Source organism: Gracilinanus agilis, chromosome 3, assembly GCF_016433145.1.
Source record: "Gracilinanus agilis isolate LMUSP501 chromosome 3, AgileGrace, whole genome shotgun sequence".
In the NCBI taxonomy this organism is placed as follows: Eukaryota; Metazoa; Chordata; class Mammalia; order Didelphimorphia; family Didelphidae; genus Gracilinanus; species Gracilinanus agilis.
In genome coordinates, this window is record NC_058132.1 from 151,694,819 (window position 1) to 151,713,893 (window position 19,075).

Genomic DNA, 19,075 nt, shown 5'->3' on the forward strand with positions numbered 1-19,075 from the left:
TCTGTCTCTTAGCCAGTACCATATTGTTTTGATGACTGCTGCTTTATAGTATAGTTTAATATCTGGTACTGCTAGGCCCCCTTCCTTCACATTTTTTTCATTATTTCCCTTGATGTTCTTGATCTTTTGTTATTCCAAATGAACTTTGTTGTAATTTTTCCTAATTCAGTAAAGAAGTTTTTTGGTAGTTTGATAGGTATGGCGCTAAACAGGTAAATTAATTTGGGTAGAATGGTCATTTTTATTATGTTAGCTCATCCTACCCATGAGCAATCAATGTTTTTCCAATTGTTTAGATCTAGTTTTAATTGTTTGGAAAGTGTTTTGTAGTTGTTTTCATATAGTTCCTGTGTTTGTTTTGGTAGATAGATTCATAAGGATTTTATGTTGTCTAGGGTGATTTTAAATGGTGTTTCTCTTTCTACCTCTTGCTGCTCTAATGTGTTGGAAATATTTAGAAATGCTGATGATTTATGTGCATTTATTTTGTATCCTGCAACTTTGCTAAAGTTGTTGATTATTTCTACAAGCTTCTTAGTTGATTCTCTAGGACTTTTTAAGTAGACCATCATATCATCGGCAAAGAGGGATAGCTTAGTCTCCTCGTTGCATATTTTGATACCTTCAATTTCTTTTTCTTCTCTAATTGCTATTGCTAGTGTTTCTAGTGCTATGTTGAATAATAGAGGTGATAATGGGCATCCTTGTTTCACTCCTGATCTTATTAGGAAGGCTTCTAATTTATCCCCATTGCATATAATGCTTGTTGATGGTTTTAGGTATATATTGTTTATTATTTTTAGGAAGGGTCCTTCTATTCCTATACTTTTCAATGTTTTCAATAGGAATGGATGCTGTATTTTGTCAAAGGCTTTTTCAGCGTCTATTGAGATAATCATGTGATTTTTGTTTGTTAGATTGTTGATATGGTCAGTTATGTGGATGGTTTTCCTAATGTTATTAATATGAAAAATGATAAAGGCTTGTATAAATATATAAATTAGTATTTTAATTAAAGCCATGCTGATAGATAAAATCATTAGACCACGCGCTTGTAAGCATTCAAAACTGCCGCCTCCATTACGGTCTCCTGTTTCCTGGAAGCGCCTACTCGCAAAAGAGACCACTCCCTCCTAACCCAGGAGATTTTAAACCCTCTCTGCATTGACGTAGACCTCCCCATGCCCCAAAGACCCGGAAACGGAAACCTGTTGAACCACGGGAAATGTAGTTTGATACATTTCCCAAATTTTCACTTTTACAATGTTGAACCATCCTTGCATTCCTGGTATAAAGCCCACCTGATCATGGTGGATGATCCTCTTGATTACTTGCTGTACTTTCTTTGCTAATATTCTATTTAAAATTTTTGCATCTATGTTCATTAGGGAGATTGGTCTAGTTTTCTTTCTCTGTTTTTGATCTACTTGGCTTTGGAATCAGTACCATATTTGTGTCATAAAAGGAGTTTGGTAGGACTCCTTCTTTGCTTATTGTATCAAATAATTTGTATAGTATTGGGATTAGTTGCTCTTTGAATGTCTGATAGAATTCACTTGTGAATCCATTATGCCCTGGCGATTTTTTCTTAGGGAGTTCTTTGATGGTTTGTTCAATTTCTTTTTTTGATATGGGATTATTTAGGTATTCTATTTCTTCTGCTGTTAATCAATGCAATTTATATTTTTGTAGACATTCACCCATTTCTCCTAGATTGCTATGTTTATCACCATAATTGGGCAAAATAGTTTTTAATGATTGCCTTAATTTCCCCTTCATTAGAGGTGAGGTCTCCCTTTTCATCTTTGATACTATAAATTTGGTTTTCTTTCCTTTTTTTAATTAGATTGACCAGTACTTTGTCTATTTTATCTGTTTTTTCAAAATACCGGCTTCTAGTCTTATTTATTAATCCAATGGTGATTTTACTTTATATTTTATTAATTTCTCATTTGATTTTTAGTAGTTCTAATTTAGTTTTCATCTGGGGATTTTTTATTTGTTCACTTTCTAGTTTTTTAAGTTGCATGCCCAATTCATTAATCTCTGCCCTGCGTAATTTGTTAATATATGCACTAAAGGATATAAATTTACCCCTGAGTACTGCCTTGGCTGCATCCCAGATTTTGGTACAATGTCTCATCATTGTCATTCTCTTCAATGAAATTGTTGATTGTTTCTATGATTTCTTCTTTGACTAGCTGCTTTTGGAGAATCATATTATTTAATTTCCAATTAATTTTTGATTTGCCTGTCCAGGTGCTCTTACTAATTATTATTTTTATTGCATTATGATCTGAGAAGGTTACATTCATTATTTCTGCTCTTTTGCATTTGTTTGCAATGTTTCTATGCCCTATTACATGATCAATCTTTGTGAATGTACCATGCACAGCTGAAAAGAAGGTGTATTCCTTTTTGTCCCTATTTATTTTTCTCCACATATCAATTAAATCTAATTTTTCTAGGACTTCATTCACCTCTCTTACCTCTTTCTTATTTATTTTTTGGTTTGATTTATGTACATCTGAAAGAGGAATATTTAGATCTCCCACTATTACGGTTTTACTATCTATTTCCTTCTTGTGGTCTGCCAGTTTCTCTTTTATGAATTTGGATGCTATGCCACTTGGTGCATACATATTGAGCACTGTTATTTCCTCATTGTCTATACTGCCTTTAATAAGTCTTTTGACTTTGTTTTATTTGTTCTTGTTGTCTTGAGAGATCATTGGTTTCTAATTGTTCGATTCTAGCCTTTAAGGACTGGTTTTCGGCTATCATCTTTTTGTTTTCCTTTTCAATCTGGTCATTACTGGTCTTCAGTTGACTTGCCTCACTTCCAATTGTGAAATTCTGCCTTTTAAACTGTTATTTTCTTGCCAGATTTCTTCCATCTTCCTCAACATTTCATTTTTGAACTCTTCGATAGCTTGTGACCAGCTTTCATTTTTGGGGGGAGGTTTGGATTTTTGTTTTCCCTCCTCTGTGGTCTGGATTTTCTCTGTGTAAAAGTTGTCCAGTGTTCCAGAGTTTCTCTTGATAGTCTTTTTCTTCTGGGCTTCCTTATTGCTGGCCATTGTTAGCCCCGCCCCTTTTCAGCTTTGTCTTCACACTCAGGGTCTGCTTGAGCTTTCTAAGCTTCTGATGGCTCTGGTCTTCTTGTCCTCGGGGTCAGGCCTCCTGTTAGTCCCCGGTCTGCCCCTCTGCCCGAGGCTCCTTCAGCGGTCTCGGGGGCTGCTTCCACAGCCGCGCTCCCATCTGCCCCGGGTCCCGGGTCATCACTGGATGTCCTAGCCTGTGCTGGAAATCTTTATTCCGCCTGGGGCACTGCCTTCACCAGCGCATATGCTCTGGGGAAAGTCTCTGCTTTAGGGTTCTTTATTCCACCCGGGGCAGAGCCTTCACCCGCTTAGAAGCTTGGGAAAGTCCCTGCTTTAGGGATCTTTATTCCCCCCGGATTCCACCTGGGGCAGAGCCTTCACCCCCGTAGACACTGGGGAAAGTCTGTGCGTCCCCCCCAGCCAGTTGGGGTCCCACGTCTGGCAGCTCACAGGTACAAGCCCTGGGGCTGCTAGTGATTTACTGGTTGCCCCACTCCTGTTTTCACTCTTGTGCGTTGGCCTTGGCGCTGTGCGTAGTGGTGGTGGTGGGGGGCTTCTTCCTCTTTAGTTTTAGTGAGAGCTGTTTCACCCCTTTATAGCATGGAAATGCCCCAATTCTGCGTACCTTCAATGCTGCGCCCTGTTGTGGGGTTCCTTCGATCTTCTGGATTCGTTTTTATGTCCCCTTGAGGAGTCTTTTTATGCATCAGTTAGGAGAGATCGAGCACCTGCTCCTTACTCTGCCGCCATCTTAACCAGAAGTTCCCCTCCTTCACTCTATCTATACTGCCTTTAATAAGGATGTAATGACCTTCCCTGTCTTTTTTAATCATATCTATTTTTATTTTGGCTTTGTCAGAAATCATAATCGCCACTCCTGCCTTCTTTTTCTCATTTGACGGCCAAAAGATTTTGCTCAAGCCCTTCAACTTAAACTTGAGTATGTCTACCCACCTCATATGCGTTTCTTGTAGACAACATATAGTAGGATTTTGGTTTCTAATCCACTCTGCTATTCGCTTCCATTTTATGAGCTAGTTCATCTCATTCACATTCAGAGTTATAATTATCAGTTGTGTATTCGCTGACATTTTGGTATCCTCTCCTAATTCTACTCCTTGTTCTTACACTCTTTCCTTTTAAACCAGTGGTTTGCTTTAAGCCGGTAACCGTTATCCCCTTCTTTGATTAACTTCCCTTTCTACCCCCTCCCTTATTATTCCTTTTTTTTTTATTTTTAAAGGCCTAATGAATTCCCTCCCCCTTCTTCTCCTCTCCCTTTTTTGACCTCCCCACTCCCCTGTTCCCCTTGATTTATCCCTTCTGGCTTTCTTAGTAGAGTTAGATAGAGTTTTATATCCCAATGGATATAGCCACTCTTCCCTCTCAGGGTTAATTACACTGAGAGTAAGGTTTAAATATTACCTCTTAATGCTCTCTTCCTCTCCTTCTTATAATAGTATTCATCCCCTCCCCTTCCCATGTCCTCTTTATGTGTAATAGAATATCCCATTTTTCTTATTCATTCAAGTTTCTCTTGGTGCCCCCTACTGTTCTCCCCCCTCTGTCCCACCCCCCATATCATCTTAGACTATTTAGTATTCCNTATTATCTTAGACCATTTAGTATTCCAACCTCTCCCTTTGCATTATTCTTCTGATTACTATAATAGTGGATAGAGTTCATTAAATAGAATTATACATAGCATTTCTCCACATAGGAATACAGATAATTAGATCTTATTGTAGCCCTTAAAGAGACAAATTTAAAAAATATGAGTTTTCTTTCTTTCCCCTCTGTTTCTTATTTACCTTTTCATGTTTCTCTTGATTTTTGTGGTTGGATATCGAACTTTCCATTTAGTCCTGATCTTTTCTGTGCAAATACTTGGAAATCTTCTATCTTGTTGAATGCCCAGACTTTCCCCTAGAAGTATATAGTTAGTTTGGATGGGTTGAAGACCCAGTTCTCTTGCCTTTCTGAATATCATATTCCAAGCCTTGCGGTCTTTAAGTGTGGAGGCTGCCAGATCCTGTGTGATCCTGATTGGTGCTCCTTGATATTTGAATTGTCTCTGGCTTCTTGTAAGATTTTTTCTTTTACTTGGAAGCTCTTGAATTTGGCTATTATATTCCTGGGGGTTGTCTTTTCGGTGTCTAGTGTAGAGGGTGATCTATGGATCCTTTCGATGTCTCTATTGCCCTCTTGTTGTAGAACTTCAGGGCAATTTTGCTGAATAATTTCTTTTAGTATGGAGTCCAAATTTCTATTAATTTCTATTAATGATTCTCAGATTGTCTCTTCTAGCCCTGTTTTCTTGGTCTGTCACTTTCTCATTGAGATATTTCATGTTTACTTCTATTTTTTCAGTCTTTTGACTTTGTTTTATTTGTTCTTGTTGTCTTGAGAGATCATTAGCTTCTAATTGCTCAATTCTAGCCTTTAGGGACTGGTTTTCGGCTATAATCTTTTGGTTTTCCTTTTCAATCTGGTCTGTTTGGTTCTTCAAGGCTTCCAGCTGGTCGTTTCTGGTGTTCAATTTGCTTATCAGTTCATTTTATTTCTGAGCCTCACTTTGCAATTGCAAAATTCTGTCTTTTGTAAGAAGGAAAATTTATCATAGATTGTCTTGCTGAGGTCACTTACCCTAAGTCTATTCCACTGATCTTCCCTTCTGTCTCTCAGCCAGTACCATATTGTTTTGATGACCATTGCTTTATAGTACAGTTTAAGATCTGGTACCGCTAGGTCTCCTTCCTTCACATTTTTTTCATTATTTCTCTTGATATTATTGATCTTTTGTTCTTCCAAATGAACTTTGTTATGGTTTTTTCCAATTCTATAAAGATGTTTCTTGGTAGTTTGGTAGGTATGGCACTGAATAAGTAAATTAATTTGGGTAGGATTGTCATTTTATTATGTTAGCTTGTCCTACCCATGAGCAATTAATGTTTTTCCAGCTCTTTAGATCTTGTTTTAATTGTGTGGGAAGTGTTTTGTAATTATGTTCATATAATTCCTGTGTATGTCTTGGCAGATAGATTCCTAAGTATTTTATTTTGTCTAGGGCAGTGATGGACAAATGTTTTAAAGAGGGGGCCAAAGGAAAGGAAATGCTCATCTGTCAGTCTGTTTCTAAGGCAACTCTTTCGAAGTTTCATTGTATTGTGTCCTACTCATTATATTTGTCAGAGTAGGAATAATGTCTTGAGGCCGGATATAAAACTTCAGGAGGCTGCATCTGGCCTGCGGGCTGTAGTTTGCCTGTCATTGGTCTAGGGTGATTTTAAATGGCATTTCTCTTAACTCTTGCTGCTGGGTTGTGTTGGAAATGTATAGAAATGCTGATGATTTCTGTGGGTTTATTTTGTATCCTGCAACTTTGCTAAAGTTGTTGATGTTAAATAGTAGAGGTGATAATGGGCATCCTTTTTTCACTCCTGATCTCATTGGGAAGGCTTCTAATTTATCCCCATTGCACATGATGCTTGTTGATGGTTTTAGATATATACTATTTATTATTTTTAGGAAAGGCCCTTCTATTCCTATATTTTCCAGTGTTTTCAATAGGAATGGGTGTCGTATTTTGTTAAAGGCTTTTTCAGCATCTATTGAGATAATCATGTGGTTTTTGTTGCTTTGCTTGTTGAAATGGTCAGTGATGTGTATGGTTTTCCTAATATTGAAGCATCCTTGCATTCCTGGTATAAATCCTACTTGATCATAACGAATAACCCTTGTGATCACTTGCTGGAGTCTTTTTTGCTAGTATTCTATTTAAGATTTTTGCATCTATATTCATTAAGGAGATTGTTATGTAGTTTTCTTTTTCTGTTTTTGGTCTGCCTGGCTTTGAATCAGTACCATATTAGTGTCATAAAAGGAATTTGGTAAGACTCCTTCTTTGCTTATTATGTCAGATAGTTTGTATAGTATTGGGATTAGTTGTTTTTTGAATGTTTGATAGAATTCACTTGTGAATCCATTAGGCTCTGGGGATTTTTTCTTTGGGTGTTCTTTGATGTCTTTTTCAATTTCTTTTTCTGATATGGGATTATTTACATATTCTATTTCCTCTTCTGTTAATCTAGGCAATTTATATTTTTGTAGACATTCACCCATTTTTCCTAGATTGCTATATTTATCACCATAATTGGGCAAAATAATTTTTAATGATTGCCTTAATTTCCTCTTCATTGGAGGTGAGGTCTCCCTTTTCATCTTTTATACTGTTAATTTGATTTTCTCCTTTCCTTTTTTTATTAGATTAACAAGTATTTTGTCTATTTTTTTGTTTTTTCAATGTACCAGCTTCTAATTTTATTGATTAATTCAATAGTTCTTTTACTTTATATTTTATTAATTTCTTCTTTAATTCTTAGGATTTCTAACTTAGTTTTCATCCGGGGATTTTTTATTTGTTCACTTTCTAGTTTTTTAATTTGCATGCCTAATTCATTGATCTCTGCCCTCCCTAATTTTTTGATATATGCACTCAAGAATATAAATTTCCCCCCTGAGTACTGCTTTGGCTGCATCCCATAGATTTTGGTAAGAAGTCTCTAACTGATTTTGGAGAATCATAATATTTAATTTCCAATTAATTTTTGGTTTCCTTCTTCATGTACCCTTGCTAATAATTATTTTTATTGCATTATTATCTGAAAAGGTTATATTTGTTATTTCTGCTTTTTTGCATTTGTTTGCTATGTTTTTATGCCCTAGTACAGTGATGGGCAAACTTTTTAATGAGTGGGCCAAAGGAAAGGAAATGCTCATCTGTCAGTCTTTTTCTAAGGCAACTCTTTCAAAGTTTCATTGTATTCTATCCTACTCATTGTATTTGTCACATTAGGAATAATGTTGTGGGGCCAGATAGAACATTTCAAGGGGCTGCATCTGGCCCACGGGCCATAGTTTGCCCATCACTGCCCTAGTACATGGTCAGTCTTTGTGAATGTACCTTAGGCTGCTGAAAAGAAGGTGTATTCCTTTTTGTCCCTATTTATTTTTCTCCACGTATCTATTAACTCCAATTTTTCTAAGATTTCATTCACTTCTCTTACCTCTCATTTATTTTTTGGTTTGATTTATCTAGATCTGATAGAGGAAGGTTCAGATCTCCTACTAGCATAGTTTTATTATCTATTTTCTCATTAAGTTCTCCCAATTTCTCCTTTAGAAATTTGGATCCTATACCATTTGGTGCATATATGTTGAGTACTATTTCCTCATTGTCTATACTGCCTTTTATCAGGATTTAATTACCTTCCCTATCTCTTTTAACTAGCTCTATTTTTACCTTGGGTTTGTGAGATATGATTGCGACCCCTGCCTTCTTTTTCTCAGTTGATGCCCAATAGATTTTACTCCAGCCTTTAACCTTTACTCTGTTTGTGTCTACCTTCCTCATGTGTATTTCTTGTAGACAACATATGGTAGGATCTTGATTTCTAATCCATTCTAATATTTGCTTCTATTTTATGAGCTAGTTCATCCCATTCACATTCAAAGTTATTATTACCAGCTGTGTATTCCCCAACATTTTGATTTCTTCTCTTTGTCCTACCCTTTCTTCTTTCACTATGTCCTTCTATACCAGTGTTTTGTTTTTAATCAGTCCCCCTAATCCCCACCCTTATTTTACTTCCCTTTCTCCCTTCTCCCTTCTTATTCCCCTCTTATTTTTCTTTAGTGTCTTTTTTAGTCACCTGCCCACACTCTCCCTCCCTAGTATTTCTTCCCTCCCCACCAGTCCGTTTGTTACCCTTTTACTTCTCTACAGGTCACAAATTAATTCTCTGCCCCAGTAGGTCTGATTGTCCTTCCCTCTTTGAGTCAATTTCAATGCAAATATGATTTAAGTATTTCCTGTCTCCAACCTCTACCCTTATAGTTTATTGGTCTTCTCCCAAGCTCTCACCATTTGCTTCTTTATGAAATATAAGTTTACCCAATATTGTCTCATTTCCCATTTCTTAGTATTATCCTCTTTTTTTACCTCTAGTTTTACATATATTTAAAAATACATGTATATATCTTGACATTTTATCCTATACATTTTGTCCCTGTTCCCTCTAAGTATACTTCTAGCTGTCCTGATGATGATAACAATTTTTTTCTTCTTTTTTTTCCTTTTTTTTATTTTCTAGAAAAATTTTCCATGTTTACATGATTCATGTTCTTACTTTCCCCTTAACCCCCCCAACCCCTACCCCCCCCATAGCCAACATGCATTTCTACTGATTTTAACATGTGTCATTGATCAAGACCTAGTTCCATATTATTGATCGTTGCATTGGTGTCTACACCCCCAATCATGTCCGCATCAACCCATGTGTTCAAGTAGTTGTTTTTCTTCCGTGTTTCTACTCCAGTAACCTAGCTTTTACTTTTCCATCTGGGAACCAATACTTAGTATTGATTTTAATACAGAAGATTAAATTGTTTAAAAAATTAAATGAAAAAAAATTAAAAAAGTGAATCTAGGAAATGGTTCCTTTAACTAATTATTACTTTAATTTCTTTAGGGAAGAGTCCTTCCTGTGTTACTCTGGGGAGTGGGGCCTATGATGGGTTAGAAAATGGTTGAACCTTTAATAAAAAAAGAAGTTGAAAGGTTTTAGCAATGGGCTTTGTTTGGAAATCAAATATTAAATTGAATAGTTAAAGACTGATAGACTCTTGTTATTATTAGTAATAATATACTAGAGATAATTGTATCGTTAATAATAAACTACTCATGGCAGAGATCTGGGAGTTTGTTTTTAAAAATAGTTTGATAATGATATTTGTTACCTTAAGGATCTGTGACTTCATCAGTGTTGGTATTTACTTCACTGATATAAGTGACATCTTCCCTAAACTTTTTGGTTGGTCTCTGTAAGTTGCTATGGTCTAAAAAAAAAAGTCATCACTTCCTAGTCAGGCTCTTGGTGATGAACCTTTTCAGATTTAGCTTGGCTGGTGCTTAGACCACAGACATATAACCCACACTCAAGCCTTTCAAGCTTTCAAGCACTGCCAGGGTTTGTATGTAATCTGTTGGCATAGCTTTGAGATATGAACTCTATTGATTAATTAGTGTTTGCTCAATATTAATTGAGTGCTTGCAGTTCCTAGCACTATTTTATATCCTTTGTAGCAACGAAGTATTGCATTAACTTGACTTGTATCAAGGAATACTGGAGGTACCTTTTATGGCCCTGTTATTGTAGCAGATTAGATCATGCATTGCTGCTTCATTTACAATAAACTGACTATCAAGTTTTAAACAGGACTATTAGAACTTAAATTATTTTGAAAATAGATTTCTATTTATGCTTTTGAATATAGCATAACTTGAACTAGAATTCTAGTTGGCTCTTTCGACATAGAGGGGAGAAAATAACTTTCTTACAGTAGTATTGCTGTACTAAAATAATACTAAAATAATTATTTCCTTAATTTTTATTTCTATGAGTGTTTTTGCATAATGACCCTCTATGGGAGTGGTGGTGGTAAACTCATACCAAAAAGGTGAGTAAAGAACATGACTAATGTTTTTAAAGAATCTTATTGAACATAATTAGAGAATGTTAAATAATAGAGAATGTTAATATTTTCTTCCTGTAAGGATTTATTAATTTGATTTACAATGTTTTTACACTAGCATGGGTGGACACAGTCTGGGAATTGGATTTCATGGAGACCGATCCTTTGGATCCCATCATAGAAGCACAGATCATAGAGGATGGACTATATGCATTTACTGAACTCTATGAGAGCCTTTTTCCTTTTGCTACTCTAGAACATGGAACCACAGAGGTAAAAAACATGCTGACCATTTTTAGGTTTGAAATAAAAATGGCTGTTTTGTTGAAAATATAACACTTCTGATACAGCATGAGAAGTACTGTAGTTGTATAAAGGATGTGTAAACTCTAGGAGGGCAGCCACTGGATGTGAACTTCATGTGAACTTTACATTTTTCCCGGTGATTTCTTTGCACCATGCTCTGCTCTTCAAAGAACTCAAAGCAATAATAATTCCTCAAACTATATCAATAAAATAAACAATGTGAAAAGAGCACAAGACTTGAAAGTAATGATTTCAGCTAACTTGAGGCACATACTTTAACCTTTCTTGGATTGTTTGTCACCTATAAAATGAAGAGATTGAACTAGATCAGGGTTCTTAATTTTTTTTGTGTCACAGATCCCTTTGGCACTCTGGTGAAACCATGGACCCCTCTCAAATAATATTTTTTTAAAACACATAAGATTATAAAGGAAACCAGTTATTTTAAAATATGATAATGAAAATATTTTTTAAATGCATTCACAAATCCTAGATTTAGAATCCTTGGGGATTATTTCTAACCTTTAAAAAAAAATAGAAATCTAAGTCCAATGGTGAAATAATTTTTCATCCATCACTTTGGGAAAATCCAGCTCCCTAAACAGACAAATTGTTATTTTCGTTACTGAATGATTCACGTAGCAACTTCAAAAAAAATTATCAGGTTAACTCAAATGTTCATAAGTACTGATTTATATTACTTATGGGGATTTGTCAGATAAAAGAAACAGGATAGAGAAAGTGTTGGAACCATTGAAAATTGCAGATTAATCAGAAATGAAGATAAAATGTCTTTAAAATATTTGATTTTTCAGAAACAAAGCTCTTAAGTAAAATTAGTACAAAAAAACTTTGTGCCAACTCATTTCACTGCTACTTGCTTACTTCTGTAAGGAAGCAAGAAGGTCCTGGTATAATTCTTTTGATCCCTTGAATTACCAAGGGTTACTTCTTGCTGAGACTAGATTCACAAGAGACATAGTAGTTCATGTGAAATTAAAACATTTCCTCCAATTCTTGACTTTTACTTCTTTTTTTAAAGAGTATTTGGACCATCTTTAAAGAGAACAATATTTCTCACAATGCACTTGTGGCCCTTTTCTATCACTTTGTTGAAATTGTCCATAAGAAAAATGCTACCATGCAAAATCGAGAATATGGTCTGCATGCTGCTGGGCTTTACTTTTTGTTGCTTGAAATCCCAGGTAAGTGAATGAAATATAATCAATCAGTGTTTTTCTGCCTTTTTTTTTTTATAACAATCCTAGTGTTCCTTGTTTTCTTTTTTCCTCATTTGAAAATAAACAATTTCCTTCCTTCCTTCCTTCCTTCCTTCCTTCCTTCCTTCCTTCCTTTCTTCCTTCCTTCCTCCCTTCCTCCCTCCCTCCTTCCCTCCCTACCTCCTTTCCTCCCTGTCTCCCTCCCTCCTTCTTTTTTGTGCAGGGGATGCTCTGTTTCCTTCTTCAGCCGCTTCACCCCTCCCTACCCATCCTAGTGTACCCTGCTCCTGGGGAATCACTGTGTTATTGTTCAGTCCTTTCAGTAATGTAATTAGACATATGTCAAGATTGATTAAATCTTAACCTGCATTACTCTTTATGAACAGGTAGTATAGCTAATCAAGTGTTCCATCCAGTGATGTTTGACAAATGTCTTCAGATTCTGAAAAAGAGCTGGCCTCGAGAATCTAACTTGAGTAGGAAAAGAAAAAAAGAATATCCCAAGAGTTCTCATGGTGATTCCAGAGGAAATAGAAAGAGAGGTAAACCACCTAGAAAAGAAGATTTTGAGGTAAGAAGAAGAAAATCAAAAAGTTGCTCATAATTGTAGGATTTTGAGATTTATTTTGGCTCAGAGTTTCATAATTGGTATCATAGTCATCATCTAAAATCTTAAAATTTCAGGTCAGGCACATTCAGGTGTAATAAAACTACTCTTATCTTGTTTTTATTAAGTTGTGTACATATTATATCCTCCCTGAATCCCACACAAAAGAAAGTGAACTCCTTGAGGATACTATTTTTTTTTATGTCTATTCCCAGTATTTAGCATAGTGTTTTGTCGGTACTTTATTTACTAAATGCTTATAGAATTGAATAGTCAAAATAGTAAACTAAAGAAAATATAGACCTGAATGTTCTAACAAGGAAGTCCCAGAGCACTTGAATACCATCAAGCCCTCTGACCCTAGATAAGAGGATAGTCACTGGCAAAGCTCAGACTGGGAATCCAGAAAACAATCCGTAATGGTTCTGAAAGTTGGTAGCACAGTGAACAGAACTGTCCCTAAGGGTTTTGAAGAAAACAGTATTAAAAGACATAAATAGGCCTGAAACTTGCCATTACTCTGAGCACAGAAACAAGTGAAAGCTGGGTACAAGATAATAAAGGTCAGGATCATTCAGGTCTCCAGAATGCCATTGAAGAGTGCAACAGGTCATTGAAGAATTAGAAAACAAAACAAAATCCCCTCCTAGGGGAAGAAACTGTATAAGGGACACAGACTAGCAGGTCACTTTTGGAAAACTAACATACTAACTAAAAAAAAATCAAGCTATAATAGATTGGTGTCTTCATATACTATCTTTCTGTTCTTTGCATATGGAAATGATTGTGACAAATAGCTTGTCAAGTACAGTTAACAAAAAAAATCAAAATTATTTTATAAAAATTCCTAAAAAGAAAGGAACTAATAATGAAATATCTCAACTACTATTCTTTCTTTACTGGATTTTTCTTGTTAGTCTATTGGGATAAAGTAGTTTACCTCAGGAAAAGAATGACAACCCTTTTCTTTCTTATGCCAGATGGATGAAATCTTAGAAGAAGAGGATGATGAAGATGATATTTGTTTTTCTGCACATGACCTTTCTCAAATTCGGGCTGCCATCTTTTTTCTTCTGAAGAATCTGTTAAGATTTTTCCCAAAGTTCCCCCTTAAAGAAAAGCCACAGTGTGTGCAGAATTGTATACAGGTAACTGAAGGGACTAGGAAGCATAAGTATGTCATCCTTCACTAACCTGGCTTTATAACAACTTGACCAAGATAAACAGTCAGAAATTAAATCTTTTCTTGATGTCTGTTTTTCAGGTCTTAGTTGGATTAACCAGTTTTGAACCAGTTCTTCATGGATTTCGGACTTTAGAAGCCAGGTGAGCCTTTAAATCTCTGCCCTCTGTACTTCATGGTAATTTTTAAATCTGTATTCTGGTTAGCATATGTAATTAATTTAAACATTGTTTGTAGGAGTAGGAGATGTCTTAATGCTTATTTATATAATCATATCTACTAGCTAATGCTACTTTTTTTTTTTTTAAATAGAAACATTAACCAAGCAAAATACATACCAGAATTGGCCTATCATGGATTGCGTTTGCTGTGTTCCTCAATTCATGGGGAAGGGGATAAGGTAAAGGAAATCAGAATCTAATTTATTAACTGTTTTGTTTAACCGAAAAGAAATAAGGAAACTCCTGAAAATATTCTCTATTATTTATCCATATCAAGCTTATCCTACTCTACTGTTTCCTTCTGTTGTGCTTTGTGGAACCCCTGTTCTGTTGCTAATAAGCCGCCCTTCCTATTAAACTTGTGTTCTCATCCTAGAAATAACTTGGTACCTCTTTTGTACTTAATTTTTTTTTTAAACCCTTTAACTTCTGTGTATTGTCTCATAGGTGGAAGATTGGTAAGGGTGGGCAATGGGGGTCAAGTGACTTGCCCAGGGTCACACAGCTGGGAAGTGGCTGAGGCCGGGTTTGAACCTAGGACCTCCTGTCTCTAGGCCTGACTCTCACTCCACTGAGCTACCCAGCTGCCCCCTTTTGTACTTAATTTTCCAAGTACATACTGTTTTCCCTTAATAGAATATGAACTTCTTGAGGGCAGAAACTGGGTTTTTTTTTTTTGTCTTTGCATTTTCAGTGGCCATTACACTTAATGATATAGAGTGGGTGCTTAATAAATGTTTATTGAATTGAATTATCAAAAGCATTGATTTAATTTGGAGAAATTTTAACATACCATATAAATTTAAAAGGTCCTTCTTGATCTTTTGTCCAGTGCTGGATCAATGGCATGTCATTTGGTAGCTACAACTTATCGTACAGTTAACAGAGACAGATCTCTAGTTCAAGTGGGAACTACACAGGAGAAGCAGATGAGCTCTCAGACAACAAAGTCATGCTTTTATAGAAGTATTTGTTGACACATTACAAAGGAAAGAATAGATAGTCACACAGTTCCCAAGGTTTCCATGACAATTTAGTACTTTTACTTGTATGTGCTCAGTTGATCAGTAACAGAAATAATTAAACTATCTTATTTTCCTAGCTGTGCACCTATTAATAAACCTGGTATGTACAAATGCCAATTATTTAGGATGTTCCCCATATAATGCCTTCCGGGAAATATCTGGTGTGGTTGTGTCCTGCCTGATTTTTGCCAAGAAAATGTTGTTATAAATATTAGTCCTTCCTTGACTATTCAGGCATTATAAGAAAACAAGAAACTTATATAACTTATACTTTAAAGTGTTGTTTTGGTTGCATCTGGTATCACTACATCTAAGGTATGTTCTACGTTTGATGTTGTTTACTATCCTCTTTTGGCTTTTCTTGACACTATTCTCCCTTGGTTCATGCACTACCATTTATGTTTCTCAGTTTCCTTGGTTGGGTCTTCAACCAGCTCCTACCCTGAATGTGGGCATTCCCCAAGATTCTGTGCCAGGCACTCTTCTCTTTACCCTCTATACTTTCTCTCAGTGACTCATCTAGCTTCCACTTGTTTGACTCTCATTTCCATACTGATGACTCCTAACCCCAGTATTTCTTTTCCTTTGAGCTTTTAGCCACAAGTGCCTTCCCTCCCTATAATGTAGATACATTACATCTATTTTTTATATATTTGTATTTATATTTATGCTATGCTGTACATAGCTTTATATGTACTTGTTATTTCTTCTATTATAATATAAGCTCTTCTTGAATAGGGATTGTTTAATTCTTTATATTGGAAATCTATAGTGCTTAGCACAGAGCTTGGCCCCAAATTAACATTTAACAAATTCTCAATTGACTGATTATTTACGATATAGTACCTTGAATCCCTTTCCCCTTTCACAATCTTTTAAAAATATAAAAACGAAAATATATCTTTTTAGGTTCAATGTTTAGGGTTTTTTTGTATTTTGTACCTGAGGATACTGACAACATTCTTTTATATTTTTAATTTTAGTTTTCTTATAATAACAGGTCTTTAATTCAGGGTAAGGAGATTATAATCAAGAAAACTACACAGAGCCGGAGCATTGGGATTAGAATCTGGGAAGCCACGCAGAGCTACAGCACTGGGACTTCCTGTACCAACAACATTCTAATAATGATAACTCATTTATGTACTGATTTTATATATTTGCAAACTACTTTATAATAAATCTGTGTGGTAACTAGTGCAACTATTTTCTTCATTTTTAAGATGAGGAAACAGACACTCTGAGTAGTTAAGTGACTTGCCCTTGGTCACATAGACTTGAAGTATATATCTATGAGATGGATTTCAATCCTATATTTCCTTACTTCCAAATTCTATGCTCAATCTGCCATTCTACATTACCTTTCAACTCCATGCCATTTATAAATGTTTGTCCTTATTCTTCCTTGGATCTGTCAGATTCCTTGGATCTGTGCTGTATATGTGGGTGGGAAGGAAGACTAGAAAAACACCATTACTTACTAACTGTAAGCAATTCTTTTACATCTTACTAGTCACATTTTTGCACGTCTAGATCCTGAAGATGATCAGAGAAATAATGTTTATTATGTTAATTAAAAAAAAAACCCGCATGAACCCAACTATATATTATTCCACTGCTTTTTAATATAGTCAAGTAGGCATCTTTGTTAAAGCATTTGAATTTCAAATCCTACTCCTTGTCTTTTTTAGGTCATTGCTTGCCTCTTTCATCAATTGCTAAATGTGATACTCATGTATGAAGCAGGAGAGGGGTCCCACCGTGCACCCCTTAGTATCACTACACAAGTTATCAATGCCAGAAATTATGCAATCCAGTTTATCAGGTGAAGTACAAATTGTTGGCTCTTTTTTCTCCTTTTTCTCTGTCTTAACATCTCTGGACTCTTTGAACTGATTTTTATTACCTGCTAAGTTTTGATTTTTTAAAAAAATGCTACATTGGTGTCCTTTTACATTGTTCTCATTTCCCAGTGTCTTACCTCTCCTTTCTCCTTCCCATAGGACTCTTGTGTGAGTGCTATGAAGCACTCCTGTTTATTATTTCTTACTCTACAAGAATGTTCTTTTATATTTGTATTTTATAATTTTTCATAATCATGAAGTTAAAGAAAACAAACTCACCAGGTCTGACAATGTATACCCTGTTCTACATATTGAGCCCACCATCTCCCTGAAGAATTGGTGAGGCATCCATCTTTTATTTTTGTTTCCAAAAACATATATATATTTATTTATTTATAATATATTTTCCATGGTTACATGATTCATGTTCTTTCCCTCCCCACTTCCCTCTTCCTTTCCCCCTCCTGGAGCTGACAAGTAATCTACTGGGTTATACATGTACTGTTAATCAAAAACCTATTTCCATATTATTAATATTTGCAATAGAATGATCATTTAAAGCCAAAATCCCCATTGAACCATTTGATCCAATCATATGTTTTTCTTCTGCGTTTCTGCTCCCACAGTTCTTTCTCTGGATGTGGATGGCATTCTTATAAGTCCCTCAGAAATGTCTTGGATCATTGCATTGCTGCTAGTAGAGAAGTCCATTACATTTGATTGTGCCACAGTGTATCAGTGTCTGTTTATAATGTTCTTCTGGCTCTGCTCCTTTCACTCTGCATCAGTACCTGGAGGTCTTTCCAGTTCACATGGAATCCCTCCAGTTTATTATTCCTTTGAGCATAGTAGTACTCCATCACCAACAGATACCACAATTTGTTCAGCCATTTCCCAATTGAAGGGCATCCTCTCATTTTTGATTTTTTTGCCACCACAAAGAGTGTGGCTATAAATATTTTTGTACAAGTCTTTCCCCTTATTATCTCTTTAGGGTACAAACCCAGCAGTGGTATGGCTGGACCAAAGGGCAGGCAGTCTTTTAAAGCCCTTTGAGCATAATTTCTAATTGCCTTCCAGAATGGTTGGATCAATTCACATCTTTACCAGTGATACATCCTAATTTTCCCACATCCACTCCAACATTTATTATTTTCCTTAACTGTCATATTGGTCAATCTCTTTAGTGCGAGATGGTACCTAAGAGTTGTTTTAGTTTGCATTTCTTTAATTATGAGAGATTTAGAACACTTTTTCATGTGCTTATTGATAGTTTTGATTTCTTTATTTGAAAACTGCAGTGAGGCATCTTTTATTTTAAACTCTCCAGGAATCATGAGTGATTGATCACTTTATTATTCATAGTTCTGAAGTATTTCATTAGTTATTTCCTTTATATTATTGTGGTTATTCTGTAAATTATTTTCCTGGTTCATTTATTTTACTCTGTAGCATATTTTATAAGTTTGTATGAATTCTTCACATTTGTCATTTCTTTTCAGTACATGTAATCTGTAATTACGTAAAAATCTGTAAAAGGCTGTAATCTCCTGCTCAAGTCATTTAACCTCAGAATGCCTCAGACATTAATGTCCCTTAAGAATTATGCATTTGGCTTCAGGAGAGGGAAAGACTGTATAGTGAAAGCTGAGATCTAAGAAAGAGTTGGGCCAATAATTAGTCAAAAATGTGCATAAAGCTTCCTCATTTCTTCTGTCTGAATAAATAAAATGTTCTGTTGGATGATATCTCTAGAGTATGAATGCTACCCACTCTAATGTGACTATTGTCTTTTAACTCCTTTCTTTGAGATGTCTTCTAAACCATGGGGAAAGTATTTTCCCCCCTAATGTAGCGAAAGTGGTTTTCAAGGATAAGATCTAGGGAAACTTTTGTTTAAGATTTGGTTTATTCTAATTTAACAGCAAGGTTGTTTTATGTTTTAAATAGTTCGCTAGTGGATGAACTGAAGGAAGCTATATTTCCAGTTCTTCGTATCTTACTACAACATATCTGTGCCAAGGTATTGTTT

General features: G+C 35.5%; 1 protein-coding gene across 1 annotated transcript in view; it reads left to right on the top strand.

Moving 5' to 3' along the window:
• NCAPD3 (non-SMC condensin II complex subunit D3) overlaps positions 1–19,075 on the top strand; it is a 122,814-nt gene that overhangs the window by 9,901 nt on the left and 93,838 nt on the right. Inside the window, exons 2-9 of the mRNA XM_044668321.1 lie at positions 10,756–10,910; positions 11,986–12,148; positions 12,550–12,734; positions 13,751–13,918; positions 14,035–14,096; positions 14,266–14,353; positions 16,891–17,024; positions 18,994–19,066. Of these exons, the coding sequence (XP_044524256.1) occupies positions 10,756–10,910; positions 11,986–12,148; positions 12,550–12,734; positions 13,751–13,918; positions 14,035–14,096; positions 14,266–14,353; positions 16,891–17,024; positions 18,994–19,066 (1,028 nt within the window). The remainder of the gene's footprint in view (positions 1–10,755; positions 10,911–11,985; positions 12,149–12,549; positions 12,735–13,750; positions 13,919–14,034; positions 14,097–14,265; positions 14,354–16,890; positions 17,025–18,993; positions 19,067–19,075) is intronic.